General features: G+C 47.2%; 1 protein-coding gene across 7 annotated transcripts in view; it reads right to left on the reverse strand.

Moving 5' to 3' along the window:
* The window catches only part of ANKRD6 (ankyrin repeat domain 6), a 322,801-nt gene that overhangs the window by 99,045 nt on the left and 204,468 nt on the right, over positions 1-19,288 (reverse strand). For all 7 annotated transcript variants that reach the window (XM_077487254.1, XM_077487250.1, XM_077487252.1 and 4 more), the window contains one exon: positions 17,673-17,771. In XM_077487254.1, coding sequence (XP_077343380.1) covers positions 17,673-17,771 — 99 coding nt within the window. The remainder of the gene's footprint in view (positions 1-17,672; positions 17,772-19,288) is intronic.

The following is a 19,288-nucleotide window of genomic DNA, read 5'->3' on the forward strand; positions in this document are numbered from 1 at the left end:
CTATGAAGGAGTATGGGGTACAATGTACCCCTACCCATTCACCTGTGAAAAAAATGTAAATAAAACATGACACACAAGGGTTAAAAATAATTTATTGCACAGCTCCGGGGGTCTTCTTCCGTCTTGGGGGGTCTTCTCGCCGGACTCCTCCGCTATCTTATGCTCTTTGCTAGCTCTTTTACTAGCGGAGGAGCCCGGCTTTCTTCTTCGACGCCGCCACCCGGAGGTCTTATTCCGACTTCAGGGGTCTTGTTCCCCTCTTCGGGGGTCTTGTCCCCCTCTTCGGTTCTTCTTGCCGGGCCTCCGCGCCTTCTTCCAGCTCTTTTACAAGAGGTGGCCCGCTCTTCTATCACTGCCGCCTTCTCTTCTTCTTGTTCTTCTTCCTTGAGATGTTGACTTAACGTGTTCTCTGGCCGCAATGACAGGGACGAGGCGTGCGGCGACTTATATAGGGACATCGCCGGGTGATGTCCCTGCCCATTATGATGTCACAGTCCCAGAGGATGCTGGGACTGTGACATCATAATGGGCGGGGACATCCCCCGGTGACTCCGCCAATTGTCCCTATATAAGTCGCTGCGCAACACGTCCCTGTCATTACGGCCAGAGACAGCGACGAGTCAACATCTCAAGAAGAGAAGAAGAGAAGAAAAGAAGAACAGAAGGCGGCGAAGACAACGGCGACAGCGGCGACAGAAGACCGGGCCACCACCAGTAAAAGAGCTGGAAGAAGGAGCTGAGGCCCGGCAAGAAGAACCAAAGAGGGGGACAAGACCCCCAAAGAGGGGGACAAGACCCCCGAAGTCGGAAGAAGACCCCCGGGCAGCGGCGACAAAGAAGAAAGCCGGGCTCCTCCGCTAGTAAAAGAGCTAGCAAAAGAGCAGAAGATAGCGGAGGAGTCCGGCGAGAAGACCCCCCAAGACAGAAGAAGACCCCCGGAGCTGTGCAATAAATTATTTTTAACCCTTGTGTGTTGTGTTTTATTTACATTTTTTTCACAGGTGAATGGGTAGGGGTACATTGTTCCCCTATACTCATTCATAGGGTGGGGGGCCGGTATCCGGTGGCCCCCTTATTAAAGGGGGCTCCGGGATTCCGATAAGCCCCCCGCCCGCAGACCCCGACAACCAACGGCCAGGGTTGTCGGGAAGAGGCCCTTGTCCTCATCAACATGGGGACAAGGTGCTTTGGGGTGGGGGGGCCGCGCGGCCCCCCTTCCCCAAAGCACCCCCCCATGTTGAGAGCACGTGGCCTGGTATGGCTCAGGAGGGGGGCGCTCGCTCGTCCCCACCCCTTTTCCTGACCGGCTGGGTAGCGTGCTCGGATAAGGGTCTGATATGGACCTGGGGGGGACCCCTACGCCGAAAAAACGGCGTAGGGCTTCCCCTTTAAGTCCATACCAGGTGATGGGGCCAGCGACCTGGAGCCGCGTTCAAAATGAATGGACTTTCCTCCGTGTGTGGGCAAGTTTTTCAAAAGTACGGCGGATAGTCCCGTGTGTGGGCAGATCCGCTCGTTTGGAAATTTGGCTGACTTTCCGGCGGTTTGTCCGCCAGACTAAGTCCGCCGGATAGTCTGATCGTGTGTACGCGGCATTAGTCACTCTGCTTTCTCTTCCTATCGGCATGCTGCTTGTCAGCACTTACACTGATTGGCTCCTTGTACTGCTTTTTCCTCTGCAAGAGGGTGATACTAGGTTAGATTTGGGTGCTTAAACACTGCTTGCATTTAAAAATACATTTGAGGATGTATTAATGATAACAAAGCTGCATTAATCTGTGTCTCTTATATCTGCCTAGAATTCAGATTTAAAAACGTAAAAATAGTTTTCATTTAAGAAATTTCAATTTCAGTGTCCTTGCATACTGTGTTCTAATCACAAGTAATGTAGTAATAATGAAAAAATACTGAGTGCAATGTTTTTTTACACTGCTTAAAATGCAAAAATAGCTTTACAATTTGAAAGCACCATATGTTGCTTCAAAAATGTATTGCTGGCAATATCAAGCAGCTTGACTGGAAAAATTAACTATAATGTCTGCTCCCTATGAATGCAGCAATCCAGAAATTATAGTGTTAAGAGAAATTATTTTAATAGAGATGTGTATAAAACTATTAACTATAATTTATAGCTCTTTAAACTTGGGAAACTGTAAATGCATATATATATATATATATATATATATATATATATATATATATATATATATATACACACACAGTATCGTATGTAAAGTAGTGAGTGCACAGCATGTATAACAGTGTAAATTTGCTGTCCCCTCAAAATAACTCAACACACAGCCAATAATGTTTAAACCACTGGCAACAAAAGTGAGTACACCCTTAAGTGAAAATGTCCAAATTAGGGCCAAAGTGTCAATAATTTGTGTGGCCACCATTATTTTCCAGCACTGCCTTAAGCCTCTTGGGCATGGAGTTCACCAAAGCTTCACAGGTTGCCACTGAAGTCCTCTTCCACTCTTCCATGATGACATCACAGAGCTGGTGAATGTGAGAGACCTTGTACTCCTCCACCATCCATTTGAGTATGCCCAACAGATGCTCAATAGGGTTTAGGTTTGGAGACATGCCTGGCTAGTCCATCTCCTTTACCCTCAGCTTCTTTAGCAAGGTAGTGGTCTTCTTGGAGGTGTCTGGGGTCATTATCATGTTGGAATACTGCCCCAACACTCATGCAGCCCCAAACCACAACACTCCCACCACCATACTTGACTGTAGGCAAGACACACTTGTCTTTGTACTTCTCATCTGGTTGCAGCCACACACGCTTGACACCATCTGAACCAAATAAGTTTATCTTGGTCTCATCAGACCACAGGACATGGTTTCATTAATCCATGTCCTTAGTCTTCTTGTCTTCAGCAAACTGTTTGCGGGATTTCTTGTGCATCATCTTTAGAATGACCAATGATAGGACAACAGCCACGCAGACCAATTTGATGCAGTATGTTCTGAGCACTGACAGGCTGACCCCCCACCCCTTCAACCTTTGCACCCATGCTGGTAGCACTCATAGGTCTATTTCCCAAAGACAACCTCTGGATATGACGCTGAGCATGTGCACTCAACTTCTTTGGTCAACTATGGCTAGGCCTGTTCTGAATGGAACCTGTCCTATTAAACCACTGTATGGTCTTGGCCACTGTGCTGCAGCTCAATTTCAAGGTCTTGGCAATATTCTTATAGCCTACTACACTACTTTACATTGTAGCAAAGTATAATTTCTTCAGTGTTGTCACATGAAAAGATATAATAAAATATTTACAAAAATGTGAGGGGTGTACTCACTTTTGTGAGATACTGTATATATATATATATATATATATATATATATATATATATATACACACACATACACACACACACACACACACACACACAGTATATTATACTTTACAATATACACTACTGTGCAAGAGTTTTAGGCAGGTGTGGAGAATGCTGTTTGTTAAGAATACGTTTAGAAAGAGAAGTGTTACTAATTTATTTTTTATCAAATAACAAAATGATCCACAATGGCTCAAAAGGGATATGGTCCAGAAATACTTAGACAGAATAAAGGTGGATAAAGCACCTGGACCTGATGGCATCCACCCACGGATCCTAAAAGAATTGAGCTCTGTAATTTCAGAGCCATTGTATCTAATTTTTAGGGACTCATTAATGACGGGAATAGTCCCACTGGATTGGCGCAGGGCGAACGTGGTGCCTATATTTAAAAAGGGATCAAAGTCTTTACCAAGTAACTATAGACCTGTTAGCTTAACTTCTATAGCTGGGAAGATACTGGAGCGTTTAATAAAAGACCACATCGACGAGTTCTTGCTGAACAATAACACTTTAAGCAACAGACAGCATGGATTCATGAAAGACAGAAGTTGTCAGACAAATCTGATTTCTTTTTACGAGGAGGTAAGTAAAACCTTGGACAGAGGGGTGGCGGTGGACGTGGTATACTTGGATTTTGCAAAAGCATTCGATACAGTTCCGCACACATGGCTCATGTGTAAGGTAAAGTCTACAGGTTTGGAAATATCAGTTTGTAAATGGATAGAAAATTGGCTAGAAGACAGAATTCAAAGAGTCGTGGTTAATGACTCTTACTCTGAATGGTCTAAGGTTATCAGTGGTGTACCCCAAGGTTCAGTGTTGGGACCCTTACTTTTTAACATCTTTATAAATGACATTGGGTCTGGCATCAAAAGTAATATTTCTGTCTTTGCAGATGACACCAAGATATGCAGTGGAATAACGTCTTTACAGGATGTCTCCAATTTACAAGCCGACCTCAATACACTGTCTAATTGGGCGACTATGTGGCAGATGAGGTTTAATGTTGATAAATGTAAAGTTATGCACTTGGGGCCTAAGAATATGCATGCATCATACATGCTAGGGGGAGTACAACTGGGGGAATCCATAGTGGAGAAGGATCTGGGGGTTTTGGTAGACCATAAGCTCAATAACAACATGCAATGCCAAGCTGCTGTTTGCAAAGCGAGCAAAGTCCTTTCTTGTATTAAGAGAGGTATGGACTCCAGAGAAAGAGATATCATTTTGCCCCTGTTCAAATCATTAGTAAGACCTCACCTGGAATATGCCGTTCAGTTTTGGGCACCAGTTCTCAAAAAGGATGTCGGGGAACTGGAGAAAGTGCAGAGAAGGGCAACCAAACTGATAAGAGGCATGGAGGAACTCAGCTATGAGGAGAGATTAGAGGAACTAAATTTATTCACTCTTGAGAAGAGGAGATTAAGGGGGGATATGATTAACATGTTCAAATATATTAGGGGTCCATATAGTGAACTTGGTGTTGAGTTGTTCTCTGTACGGTCAACCCAGAGGACACGGGGGCACTCTTTACGTCTAGAGGAAAAGAGATTTCAGCTTCAAGTACGGAAAGGTTTCTTCACAGTTAGAGCAGTGAAAATGTGGAATAGACTCCCACCAGAGGTGGTTCTGGCCAGTTCAGTAGATTGCTTTAAGAAAGGCTTGGATACTTTCCTGATGGTACATAATATAACTAGGTACTAACATAGGTAAAGTTGATCCAGGGAAAATCCGATCGCCTATTGGGGGATCAGGAAGGAATTTTTTTTCCCCTGCTGTAGTAAATTGGAGCATGCTCTGCTGGGTTTTTTTTTCGCCTTCCTCTGGATCAATTGTGGGCATAAAATTGGGTATCTGGATTGTACGATTATTTTTCATTTTATTTATTTGTTTTTAAGGTTGAACTGGATGGACTTGTGTCTTTTTTCAACCTGGCTAACTATGTAACTATGTAACTATATGTGCTTGTAAATTAGCATGTGCTAAGCACATAAAGGCCATGTGCATTTTGTGGCTGATTCATGAATAAAATGAAAAGTAAATGACCAGGAGAGAAATCCAAATCAAATCAATATTTGGTGTGACTACCCTTTGCATTAACAACAGCATCAATTCTTCTAGGTACACTTTTACACATCCAGCAGGTATATTGTTCCAAACATCTCAGAGAACCAACCACAGATCTTCAAGTGGATGTAGGCTACCTCTTCTGTCTCTTCATGTAATTCCAGACAGACTTGATGATGTTGAGATCAGGACTCAGTGGGGATCAACCCATAATAATTGGCTGCATATTACTTCAAGACTCATTGTTCTTCTTTACCTTGAGGCTAGTTTTTAAAGGGATTGTAAACCCTCAAGGTTTTTCACCTTAATTTTTTTTAACCTTAATGCATTCTACTGTCAATAAAATCCAATGACGTGGTAGCTGGGGGGCGGAGTCCTGCTGTCTGTGTCAATGGGAGCAGCAGCAGGACACGGGAGCGTACCTGCATGAGTACCCCGAGGGAGAATGGCTCTCCAACAGGGCACTCGAAAAGAGTAGGAGCCAGGAGCGCCGCTGAGGGACCCCAGGGGAGGAGACCAGGGCCACACTGTGCAAAAGCAACTGCACAGAGGAGGTAAGTATGACATGTAGACAAAAACTCATCCAAACTCTACCGCATGTTTATAGGATGATAAGTATGATGGTAAGTATTAGTGATGGACGAACTTCCGACGGGACGTTTCGCGAACGCGAAACGCGAACGGACACAAACGTTCGCGAAAACGACCGTTCGCCGCGGGCTCCATTGACTTCAATGGGAGGCGAATTTCGCAAACCTTTAGGTCGAATTTGCGGCCACGGGGTAATTATTAGGGGGTAGCACGTAGTCCCACCACCTGGACAATAGCATAATACATGTATGAGGTGAATTTGGGATCGATAACTACAAGCATTTTTTTTTTATTTGGGAAATTGTTCTGACAATTCAGGACTATGGAGCTAATGAAGGCAATGGAGGAGAGGGAAGGTCAGGGACCAGGGTAGGCAAACAAGAGGGTGCAGGAGATACAGAGCACTGACAGCAGCACCGTAATACAGAGCACTGACATCAGCACCGTGACATACAGCGCTGACAGCAGCTCCGTGACATACAGCGCTGACAGCAGCTCCGTGACATACAGCGCTGACAGCAGCTCCGTGACATACAGCGCTGACAGCAGCTCCGTGACATACAGCGCTGACAGCAGCTCCGTGACATACAGCGCTGACAGCAGCACCGTGACATACAGCGCTGACAGCAGCTCCGTGACATACAGCGCTGACAGCAGCTCCGTGACATACAGCGCTGACAGCAGCTCCGTGACATACAGCACTGACAGCAGCTCCGTGACATACAGCGCTGACAGCAGCTCCGTGACATACAGCGCTGACAGCAGCACCGTGACATACAGCGCTGACAGCAGCTCCGTGACATACAGCGCTGACAGCAGCTCCGTGACATACAGCGCTGACAGCAGCTCCGTGACATACAGCGCTGACAGCAGCTCCGTGACATACAGCGCTGACAGCAGCTCCGTGACATACAGCGCTGACAGCAGCTCCGTGACATACAGCGCTGACAGCAGCTCCGTGACATACAGCGCTGACAGCAGCTCCGTGACATACAGCGCTGACAGCAGCTCCGTGACATACAGCGCTGACAGCAGCTCCGTGACATACAGCGCTGACAGCAGCACCGTAAGCAGCCCCAGGAGGAAGTCAGCACAGCACAGGGATGGTGTGATCCCCTCATAATAAGAACCCCCAGGAGGAAGTCAGCACAGCACAGGGATGGTGGGAGCCCCTCATAATAAGAACACCCAGGAGGAAGTCAGCACAGCACAGGGATGGTGGGAACCCCTCATAATAAGCAGCCCCAGTAGAAATATGACACCGCTCAACCTCTTCAAAGAGGAGGGTAGGGGCATATAGTACGGTGTGCTTTTTTGGGTCAGGGAAGTGAGCCAAATGAATTAAGAAGGTCTGTGTGCTTGATTCCAAAAATTGTTTATAGACATATACATGGTCTACTGATCACATGTGTTGAATTCCTCCGAGATCCATGCCTCATTCATTTTTAGAAATGTGAGGTAGTTAACACTGTGGTGAGCTAGGCGAGTACGCTTATCGGTCACAATCCCCCCTGCTGCGCTGAACGTCCTTTCGGACAGGACACTGGATGAGGGGCAAGCCAACAGTTCGATTGCAAATTGGGCAAGCTCTGGCCAGAGGTCAAGCCTGCCCACCCAGTAGTCTAGGGGTTCATCACTCCTCAGAGCGTCCACATCGGCCGTTAACCCAATGTAGTCGGACACCTGACGGTCTAGGCGTTCCCTGATGCTGGATCCGGATGACACCTGTCGATGGGTCGGCTGAAAGAATGACCTCATATCCGAAGTCACCAACACATCTTCAAACCGGCCTCTTCTTGCAGGCGCTGTTGGATTGGTACCCGCAAATCCTTCTCTGGGAGTGGGAATTGCTCCTCTGCCAGCGCACGCAAAAGCAGAATGCAGCATTTCTCGAAGCAAGGCCTGGAAGTGCTGCATTCTGACAGCCCTCTGCGACGGCGGTAACATTTCCGCCATTTTGTGTTTGTACCGGGGGTCTAAGTACGTTGCCACCCAGTACTGGTCCTTGACCCTCATGCTTTTTATACGGGGGTCCCTATTAAAACACTGGAGCATGAAGGCCCCCATTTGCACTAAAGTGGAAGCGGTGTGGTGGCCTGGCTCCTGCTCATCATCCAGGATAATGTCGTCCTCTTCATTCTCCTCTCCCCATCCTCGCACAACAGGGATCCCAGAAAGGTTTAAAGCATGCTCTTCTTGCTCCTGCTCATCCGCCCCGGCACCATCCTCCTCTGACTCCTCATCAGACTCCTGTTGTTGACTTGTCTCAGATAGAGTAGCCCCCCCTGGGAATTCATCCAGCATTGCGACTTCCTCATCTTCCCGCTCCTGCTCCTCCACAGCCTGATCAATGACACGACGCAATGCACGCTCCAGAAAGAAGGCATAAGGTACCATGTCACTGATGGCGCCATGGCTGCGACTGACCAGTTTGGTGATCTCCTCAAATGGCCGCAGAAGTCTGCATGTGTCGCGCATGAGCAGCCACTGGCGCGGTGAAAAAAAACCCAGCTCCCCAGAACCGTTTCTTTCGCAGAGTTCATACAGGTAGACGTTAACTGCACGTTTCTGCTGGAGCAGCCTATCAAGCATATAGAAGGTTGAGTTCCATCGCGTCGGGCAATCGCAAATAAGACGTCTGACCGGCAGATGGTGTCGCCGCTGAATGTCAGCAAGGCGAGCCATGGCCGTGTAAGATCTTCTGAAATGGGCCGAGATTTTCCTTGCCTGCCGCAAGATGTCCTGGACCCCAGGGTATTTGACAAGGAATCGCTGCACGACCAAGTTTAAGACGTGTGCCATGCACGGCACGTGCGTGATTTTGCCCTGTTTCAATGCGCTAAGCAGATTGGCACCGTTGTCACACACCACTTTACCAACTGTCAAATTGAGCGGTGTTAGCCACTCATCTGCCTGTGAACGCAAAGCTGAAAGGAGTGCCGGGCCAGTGTGGCTCTTTGCTTCCAGGCACAACAGACGCAGCACGGCATGGCAACGTCTCACCTGGCATGTGGAATAGGTTCTGGGGAGCTTGGGCGGTGCAGTGGAAGAGACGCTAGCAGCGGAAAAGGAGGAGGCAGCTGAGGAGGAGAGGGAGGAGGATGGAGTAGGAGGAGGAGAAGAAGAGTCAGGCCTGCATGCAATCCGTGGCGGTAAAACCAAATCTACACGGGTGCCACGGGTTACATGCTTGACGGCCGTCAGAAGGTTCACCCAGTGGGCAGTAAAACTGATATACCTTCCCTGCCCGTGTTTGCTAGACCACGTGTCTGTGGTCAGATGTATCTTGGCACCGACACTGTGTGCCAGAGATACATTCACTTGCCGCTGAACATGGCCATATAGCTCTGGGATGCCCTTCTCTGAGAAATACTTCCTTCCTGGGACCTTCCATTGTGGTGTTCCAATGGCCACAAATTTGCGAAAGGCCTCCGAGTCCACCAGTTTATATGGCAGTAGTTGGCGGGCTATGAGTTCTGACAAGCCAGCCGCCAACCGTTGGGCAAGAGGGTTATCCGGCGTCATCATTTTTTTACGCTCAAACATTAGGCCCACGGAAGCCTGCCTTTTTGCAGAAAAATGTGAGCTTGGCGTGATGGAAGGTGGAGTGGAGGACAATTGTGAGGAGAGAGGAGAAGGAGAAGTAGAAGACGAGGCTGGACGGTGAGAGCCTGCAGTGTGGCTTTGTGTGTTCCGTTGCTCCCACTGGGCTCGGTGATGGCTGCTCATGTGCCTTCTTAAGGCGGTCGTCCCTAGGTGAGTATTGGGCTTACCGCGACTAACGCGTTGACTGCAAAGATTGCAGATGGCAACGCTATTGTCAGCAGCGGACACGTTAAAAAAAGCCCACACTGCGGAGCCATGTGCCGGTGTCCTGGGAGCGCCAGATGTGACCGTACATGGTCGATGACTCGCTCCTGATACATTTGCAGTCTGCTTTGTCCCTGCTGTGCAATGTAAGTCATTGCTGCTTCTCCTCCCTATCTGCTGGTCCATATCTCCCTCTGAACTCCCCTCCTCTTCCTCTCTTGTGGGCACCCACGTGACATCACTAGACACGTCATCATCAACGTCACCTTCCCCACCGCTATAAGTAGAGTAGGCAGCAACACCGGGGACCAACCTCCTCCTTGGGCTGATCTGGGTACTGGCGTCAGACTGCTGAGTAGCGCTTGTTGCTACCTCCTCTTCCTGATCCAATACCAAGAGTGGCTGCGCATCAGAAATGTCCTCTTGATATGGATCGGAAAATAATTCCAGTGACTCAAGCGGAAGGTATGTGGTGGTGGTGGTGGTGGTCGTGTTGTTGGTGGTAGTGTCTTTGGGGGTGCACATAGCAGAGAGTGAAGAAGAGGGTGCAGATCGAGAGGATGAGGAGGGTGCAGAAGAGTAAGGCTGAGCGAGCCACTCAACCAAGTCTGGTGCATCCTTTAAAGTAATTGAACGCACCTTCTGCAACTTCCCACTTTGGCTCAAGCCTGTTGCTCCTGCCCTACCCCTACCACCCCTGCGGAAGGGCCTGCCTCTTCCTCTGCATGTCATTTTTTAAATGACCCTGTGACAAAACTCTTAGTCCCTATACCGCTGAAGGACTGCTGCAGTATAGGTGAGCGGTCAGCAGTGGTGCACGTCAACCCTATCTATTGTGGACCTATAGCGGTCCTTACAGAACAGCAGACTGTACCGCACTCAAGCCTATGTACCGTAGCACCCTATACCAAGTTACCAGTCCTTATAAGAACTTTTGTGGACCAAGCAGGTTGTGTATTAGTGTTTAGCAGACTGTACGTCAGTCCCTATACCGCTGAAGGACTGCTGCAGTATAGGGCAGCGGTCAGCAGTGGTGCACGTCAACCCTATCTATTGTGGACCGATAGCGGTCCTTACAGAACAGCAGACTGTACCGCACTCAAGCCTATGTACCGTAGCACCCTATACCAAGTTACCAGTCCTTATAAGAACTTTTGTGGACCAAGCAGGTTGTGTGTTAGTGTTTAGCAGACTGTGCGTCAGTCCCTATACCGCTGAAGGACTGCTGCAGTATAGGGCAGCGGTCAGCAGTAGTGCACGGCAACCCTATGTATTGTGGACCGATAGCGGTCCTTACAGAACAGCAGACTGTAACGCACTCAGGCCTATGTACCGTAGCACCCTATACCAAGTTACCAGTCCTTATAAGAACTTTTGTGGACCAAGCAGGTTGTGTGTTAGTGATTAGCAGACTGTACGTCAGTCCCTATACCAATGAAGGACTGCTGCAGTATAGGGCAGCGGTCAGCAGTAGTGCACGGCAACCCTATGTATTGTGGACCGATAGCGGTCCTTACAGAACAGCAGACTGTAACGCACTCAGGCCTATGTACCGTAGCACCCTATACCAAGTTACCAGTCCTTATAAAAACTTTTGTGGACCAAGCAGGTTGTGTGTTAGTGTTTAGCAGACTGTGCGTCAGTCCCTATACCGCTGAAGGACTGCTGCAGTATAGGGCAGCGGTCAGCAGTGGTGCACGTCAACCCTATCTATTGTGGACCGATAGCGGTCCTTACAGAACAGCAGACTGTACCGCACTCAAGCCTATGTACCGTAGCACCCTATACCAAGTTACCAGTCCTTATAAGAACTTTTGTGGACCAAGCAGGTTGTGTATTAGTGTTTAGCAGACTGTACGTCAGTCCCTATACCGCTGAAGGACTGCTGCAGTATAGGGCAGCGGTCAGCAGTGGTGCACGTCAACCCTATCTATTGTGGACCGATAGCGGTCCTTACAGAACAGCAGACTGTAACGCACTCAGGCCTATGTACCGTAGCACCCTATACCAAGTTACCAGTCCTTATAAAAACTTTTGTGGACCAAGCAGGTTGTGTGTTAGTGTTTAGCAGACTGTGCGTCAGTCCCTATACCGCTGAAGGACTGCTGCAGTATAGGGCAGCGGTCAGCAGTGGTGCACGTCAACCCTATCTATTGTGGACCTATAGCGGTCCTTACAGAACAGCAGACTGTACCGCACTCAAGCCTATGTACCGTAGCACCCTATACCAAGTTACCAGTCCTTATAAGAACTTTTGTGGACCAAGCAGGTTGTGTATTAGTGTTTAGCAGACTGTACGTCAGTCCCTATACCGCTGAAGGACTGCTGCAGTATAGGGCAGCGGTCAGCAGTGGTGCACGTCAACCCTATCTATTGTGGACCGATAGCGGTCCTTACAGAACAGCAGACTGTACCGCACTCAAGCCTATGTACCGTAGCACCCTATACCAAGTTACCAGTCCTTATAAGAACTTTTGTGGACCAAGCAGGTTGTGTGTTAGTGTTTAGCAGACTGTGCGTCAGTCCCTATACCGCTGAAGGACTGCTGCAGTATAGGGCAGCGGTCAGCAGTAGTGCACGGCAACCCTATGTATTGTGGACCGATAGCGGTCCTTACAGAACAGCAGACTGTAACGCACTCAGGCCTATGTACCGTAGCACCCTATACCAAGTTACCAGTCCTTATAAGAACTTTTGTGGACCAAGCAGGTTGTGTGTTAGTGATTAGCAGACTGTACGTCAGTCCCTATACCAATGAAGGACTGCTGCAGTATAGGGCAGCGGTCAGCAGTAGTGCACGGCAACCCTATGTATTGTGGACCGATAGCGGTCCTTACAGAACAGCAGACTGTAACGCACTCAGGCCTATGTACCGTAGCACCCTATACCAAGTTACCAGTCCTTATAAAAACTTTTGTGGACCAAGCAGGTTGTGTGTTAGTGTTTAGCAGACTGTGCGTCAGTCCCTATACCGCTGAAGGACTGCTGCAGTATAGGGCAGCGGTCAGCAGTGGTGCACGTCAACCCTATCTATTGTGGACCGATAGCGGTCCTTACAGAACAGCAGACTGTACCGCACTCAAGCCTATGTACCGTAGCACCCTATACCAAGTTACCAGTCCTTATAAGAACTTTTGTGGACCAAGCAGGTTGTGTATTAGTGTTTAGCAGACTGTACGTCAGTCCCTATACCGCTGAAGGACTGCTGCAGTATAGGGCAGCGGTCAGCAGTGGTGCACGTCAACCCTATCTATTGTGGACCGATAGCGGTCCTTACAGAACAGCAGACTGTACCGCACTCAAGCCTATGTACCGTAGCACCCTATACCAAGTTACCAGTCCTTATAAGAACTTTTGTGGAACAAGCAGGTTGTGTGTTAGTGATTAGCAGACTGTACGTCAGTCCCTATACCAATGAAGGACTGCTGCAGTATAGGGCAGCGGTCAGCAGTAGTGCACGGCAACCCTATGTATTGTGGACCGATAGCGGTCCTTACAGAACAGCAGACTGTACTGCACTCAGGCCTATGTACCGTAGCACCCTATACCAAGTTACCAGTCCTTATAAGAACTTTTGTGGACCAAGCAGGTTGTGTGTTAGTGTTTAGCAGACTGTGCGTCAGTCCCTATACCGCTGAAGGACTGCTGCAGTATAGGGCAGCGGTCAGCAGTAGTGCACGGCAACCCTATGTATTGTGGACCGATAGCGGTCCTTACAGAACAGCAGACTGTAACGCACTCAGGCCTATGTACCGTAGCACCCTATACCAAGTTACCAGTCCTTATAAGAACTTTTGTGGACCAAGCAGGTTGTGTGTTAGTGATTAGCAGACTGTACGTCAGTCCCTATACCAATGAAGGACTGCTGCAGTATAGGGCAGCGGTCAGCAGTAGTGCACGGCAACCCTATGTATTGTGGACCGATAGCGGTCCTTACAGAACAGCAGACTGTAACGCACTCAGGCCTATGTACCGTAGCACCCTATACCAAGTTACCAGTCCTTATAAAAACTTTTGTGGACCAAGCAGGTTGTGTGTTAGTGTTTAGCAGACTGTGCGTCAGTCCCTATACCGCTGAAGGACTGCTGCAGTATAGGGCAGCGGTCAGCAGTGGTGCACGTCAACCCTATCTATTGTGGACCGATAGCGGTCCTTACAGAACAGCAGACTGTACCGCACTCAAGCCTATGTACCGTAGCACCCTATACCAAGTTACCAGTCCTTATAAAAACTTTTGTGGACCAAGCAGGTTGTGTGTTAGTGTTTAGCAGACTGTGCGTCAGTCCCTATACCGCTGAAGGACTGCTGCAGTATAGGGCAGCGGTCAGCAGTGGTGCACGTCAACCCTATCTATTGTGGACCGATAGCGGTCCTTACAGAACAGCAGACTGTACCGCACTCAAGCCTATGTACCGTAGCACCCTATACCAAGTTACCAGTCCTTATAAGAACTTTTGTGGACCAAGCAGGTTGTGTATTAGTGTTTAGCAGACTGTACGTCAGTCCCTATACCGCTGAAGGACTGCTGCAGTATAGGGCAGCGGTCAGCAGTGGTGCACGTCAACCCTATCTATTGTGGACCGATAGCGGTCCTTACAGAACAGCAGACTGTACCGCACTCAAGCCTATGTACCGTAGCACCCTATACCAAGTTACCAGTCCTTATAAGAACTTTTGTGGAACAAGCAGGTTGTGTGTTAGTGATTAGCAGACTGTACGTCAGTCCCTATACCAATGAAGGACTGCTGCAGTATAGGGCAGCGGTCAGCAGTAGTGCACGGCAACCCTATGTATTGTGGACCGATAGCGGTCCTTACAGAACAGCAGACTGTAACGCACTCAGGCCTATGTACCGTAGCACCCTATACCAAGTTACCAGTCCTTATAAGAACTTTTGTGGACCAAGCAGGTTGTGTGTTAGTGATTAGCAGACTGTACGTCAGTCCCTATACCAATGAAGGACTGCTGCAGTATAGGGCAGCGGTCAGCAGTAGTGCACGGCAACCCTATGTATTGTGGACCGATAGCGGTCCTTACAGAACAGCAGACTGTACTGCACTCAGGCCTATGTACCGTAGCACCCTATACCAAGTTACCAGTCCTTATAAAAACTTTTGTGGACCAAGCAGGTTGTGTGTTAGTGTTTAGCAGACTGTGCGTCAGTCCCTATACCGCTGAAGGACTGCTGCAGTATAGGGCAGCGGTCAGCAGTAGTGCACGGCAACCCTATGTATTGTGGACCGATAGCGGTCCTTACAGAACAGCAGACTGTAACGCACTCAGGCCTATGTACCGTAGCACCCTATACCAAGTTACCAGTCCTTATAAGAACTTTTGTGGACCAAGCAGGTTGTGTGTTAGTGATTAGCAGACTGTACGTCAGTCCCTATACCAATGAAGGACTGCTGCAGTATAGGGCAGCGGTCAGCAGTAGTGCACGGCAACCCTATGTATTGTGGACCGATAGCGGTCCTTACAGAACAGCAGACTGTACCGCACCCAAGCCTATGTACCGTAGCACCCTAGACAGACCAAGTTACCAGTCCTGATAAAGAGCTTTGTGGAACAAGTGAGTTGTGAATGATTAGCAGACTGCAGCAGAAGGGCAGCAGTCAAGTATAATATTCTTTCTATATTTGGAAGAAAGAATATTATACGTGTACAAGCCTATTACCGTACCACTGATACCAGTCCTGAAAAGAACCTTTGTGGAACTAATAGTAACAGCAAGTCTTTAAAATTATCCTCACTGCCTGACACACTGCTTCCTGCCTGTCCCTATACAAATTGGCAAAAAAGAGTAGGCTGGAACGATTAGCTGGAACAGCTCTTTTGTGGACCTGATAGTAACAGCTAATGATGATGATGATGATGATGATGAAGAAAGACTAATCTGGCTGAGCTGTCCCTAAAATAGCAGCATACAGCGCTCTGTCCCTTTATCTAAACTGACAAAAGAAACTCAGGCTGCTGACCTAACACCTATACCAGTCCTGAAAAGAACTTTTGTGTACCAAATAGCTAGCGTTTTCTCTGTCCCTACTCCACACAGGATCCTTTCCCTACAGTGACAGAAGAAAGAATGTAAAATGGCCACCGGATCGGGTGTATTTATAGGTTAGGGGGAATGTCCAAGTGTCCATGAGCTGTCATGTCTCAATTGGTTGTCCTGTAACACATGATAAACGTGTCACGAAAGGTTAAAGTTCTTGTATACATTAAACACGTAAGTCCGCCGGGGCGAACGACGGAAAAAGGCGTTCGAACCCGCGGACGGCGAAAGTCGGAAATTCGCCGCGAAACGACCGCCGGGCGAACCGTTCGGCCATCACTAGTAAGTATAACATGTTTGTTTTTTGTTTTTTTTAAACAAGCCTTTACATATCCTTTAATAACACTAGCAGTACGTTGTTCTGCTGCAGAATACATTTGGGGCCAATCATATGCCCCACTGATAGTATGGCATGATGGATAAGTATCTGCCTGACACTACTGATCTTGAACAAATCTCCAACTCCATTTGAGCCCCAGACTTGCAAGGAACCTATGCTTCACTGTTACCTGCAGACACTCATTACTGTACTGCTTTCCAGACCTTCAGTTCACAAGCTGACTCCAAACTGCTACAGCCAAATATTAAACATTTTGATTCATCAGTCCAGAGCACCTGCTGCCATTTTTTCTGCACCCCAGTTTCTATGTTTTTCATGCATAATTGAGTCTCTTAGCCTTATTTCCACTTTGGAGGTATGGCTTTTTATGGCTTCCATAAAGACCACTTCTGGACAGACTTCTCTGGACAGTAGATCGGTATACCTGGGTCCCACTGGTTTCCACCAGTTCTGTGCTGATGGCACTGCTGGACATCTTCCGGATGTCAAAGCGAGGTAAGCATGATGTGTCTTTCATCTGCTGCATTAAGTTTCCTTGGCCAACCACTGCGTCTAAAGTCCTCAACGTTGCCCGTTTCTTTGTGCTTCTTCAAAAGAGCTTGAACAGCTCATTTTAAAACCACAGCTTGCATTGAAATCTTTGTCTGGGAGAGACCTTGCTGATGCAGTATAACTACCTTGTGTTGTATTGCTCTGCTCAGTCTTGCCTTGGTGTATGACCTGTGACATGAAACTGTCTTCTACAACTTCACCTTAGTAGCAGAGTTTGGCTGTTCCTCACCCACTTTGAGGCCTCCTACACAGCTCTTTCTGTTTCAGTTAATGACCGCGTTTTAACCTACATATAAAATTCATGAGCATCAGAACCTGCTTGGTATAATTGGTTAATCCTACACCTGTCTATCCTACAAAATCCCTGACTTTATGCACGTTTAAAAAGTGTGCAAGTGTAAGAATAGATGCTGGTTTGAAGCAAAAGGATAGTTACAACAAATATTGATTTGATTTAGATGTTTCTTCTTTCACTTAGCATTTTGTAAATTAATGAAAATTAGAAATGTATATATATATATATATATATATATATATTTGAAAGCATTCTTATTTTACAGCATTTTTTCCACAGCTGCCTAAAACTTTTGCATAGTACTGTAGATCTATTAAAAATGTAGTGGTTTACTTCCGGATAGAATGGTGAAGGACTGAAACCCCTCTCAGGTTTTTTCTGCTACCCGGTGCTAGGTTGGAGAGATTTCTCCTCCCCAGGCAGGAAGTCAGGGGAAATCTGGAACAAAACCATTAACAGCAATGAAACTCAGATAGTGGTGCAAGCTGTACCCTACTCTTTTAAAAATGTGAATTATATTTCTGTCTGTGTTGACGCTGTAGAGCTCCCGCCACTTCCTATTTGGTGAAACTGTTGTCACTGGAATAGTACATGGAAACAGAGATTTTACTTACATCATCCTGTATGTTCAGCTCACACCCAGCTTTTAACAGGATCTGGACCACATTAAGATGTCCTTTGTGGGCTGCAAGATGTAAAGGGGTTCGTCCATGCTGCAAAAAAAAAAAAAATAGATAAAGATGAAGATATATGTAAAATATTATTGTTAAAGATTTGCTAAACATTGACAAGTATGCAAGATGAGTGGGTATTCAATAGAGTAAAATTTACATCACACTGATTAATATTGTTAGATATTTTACATCCAGCAGGACTAGACTTAAGTATATTGTTATGCCCCATACACACGGTCGGAAATTCCGACGGCAAAAGTCCGATCGGAATATGTTGTCGGAAAATCCGATCGTGTGTGGGCTCTATCAGACTTTTTCTGTCGGAATTTCCGAGGGAAAAAGTTTGAGAGCTGGATCTAAAATTTTCCGACAAAAAAATCCGATCTGAATTTTTCCGATCGTGTGTAGAGAATTACGACGCACAAAGTGCCACGCATGCTCAGAAAAAAAATAGGAGACGAAAGCTATTGGCTACTGGCCTCTACATAGTCCCGTCGTACGTTTTGTACTTTACCTTGTTCGGATTTTCCGACAACTATGTTTCGGCCAAAATTCATCAGAAAAAACCCGACGGATTTTGTGGTCGGAATGTCCGACCATGTATATGGGGCATAAGTCTATAGCAGTGGTCTCCAAACTGTGACCCAGGGGCCGTATTTGGCCCTTTACCCACCTTTATTAGGCCCTTGGCACTATTCCTCCCATTGAAACAAGGCACTATTCTTTTTACACCAACAATGGGGCATCATTTCTGTCACTGATACCAACACCATTCTTCCCACTGCCACCAATGGTAGGGTCCTATTACTTCCACTGACACCAATGAAGGGGCACTAGTCTTCCCACTAATAACAATGATGGTGCACTCCTGACACCAACATTGAGGCACTATTCCTCTCAATGACACCAATGATGGGGCATTCTTTTCACCCATTGATGCGGGGGGCATTTTCTACCCCGGCCCTCTCAAAGTCTGGAGGACAGTAAACTGACCCTTTGGTTCAGAAAGTTTGGAGACTCCTGGTCTACAGGAGCCCAGTTTTAGGATGTTAGAATTATTTATGTTAAATGTTGTTCTCAGTGCTTAACTACTGTAAACGTTTAGGCTCTTAATGGCTTCTGTTAATTTGTACTTGTCGAGGGTAACCAGAGGTATTAACATGTAGTGTAATTATGTTGAAAAATGCTTCCACTCTTCTGTATACAGACCTTTTTTTCCTCATGGTTCCCAAGCCCTCATGCACAGCCATTAACTTCAAAATTTAAAGTGATACGCAGGCTCAGTTTTTATTTTAACTTAATCCACTGCTAGTAAGCAGTGTAACATGCTGATACATGTAAATTGCCCAGTGTGCCCAAACACTTACAAAACTCCTCCATTACCTGCCTCTCGCTCCCAGCCATAGATCGCAGCTTTCCTGATCTTACAGGTAGGTACATTACTTTACTTTATTACACTACTTTTTAGCAAGTGGGTTCTTGTACCCACACCCCCGTCATCAGACTGTTGAAATCATCAGTATCACTAGTCCTATTAAGTAGATGTCAAAAGATGT

Source organism: Lithobates pipiens, unplaced genomic scaffold, assembly GCF_037356315.1.
Source record: "Lithobates pipiens isolate NorthernLeopardFrog02 unplaced genomic scaffold, aLitPip1_a1.2 Scaffold_18, whole genome shotgun sequence".
Classification (NCBI taxonomy): Eukaryota; Metazoa; Chordata; class Amphibia; order Anura; family Ranidae; genus Lithobates; species Lithobates pipiens.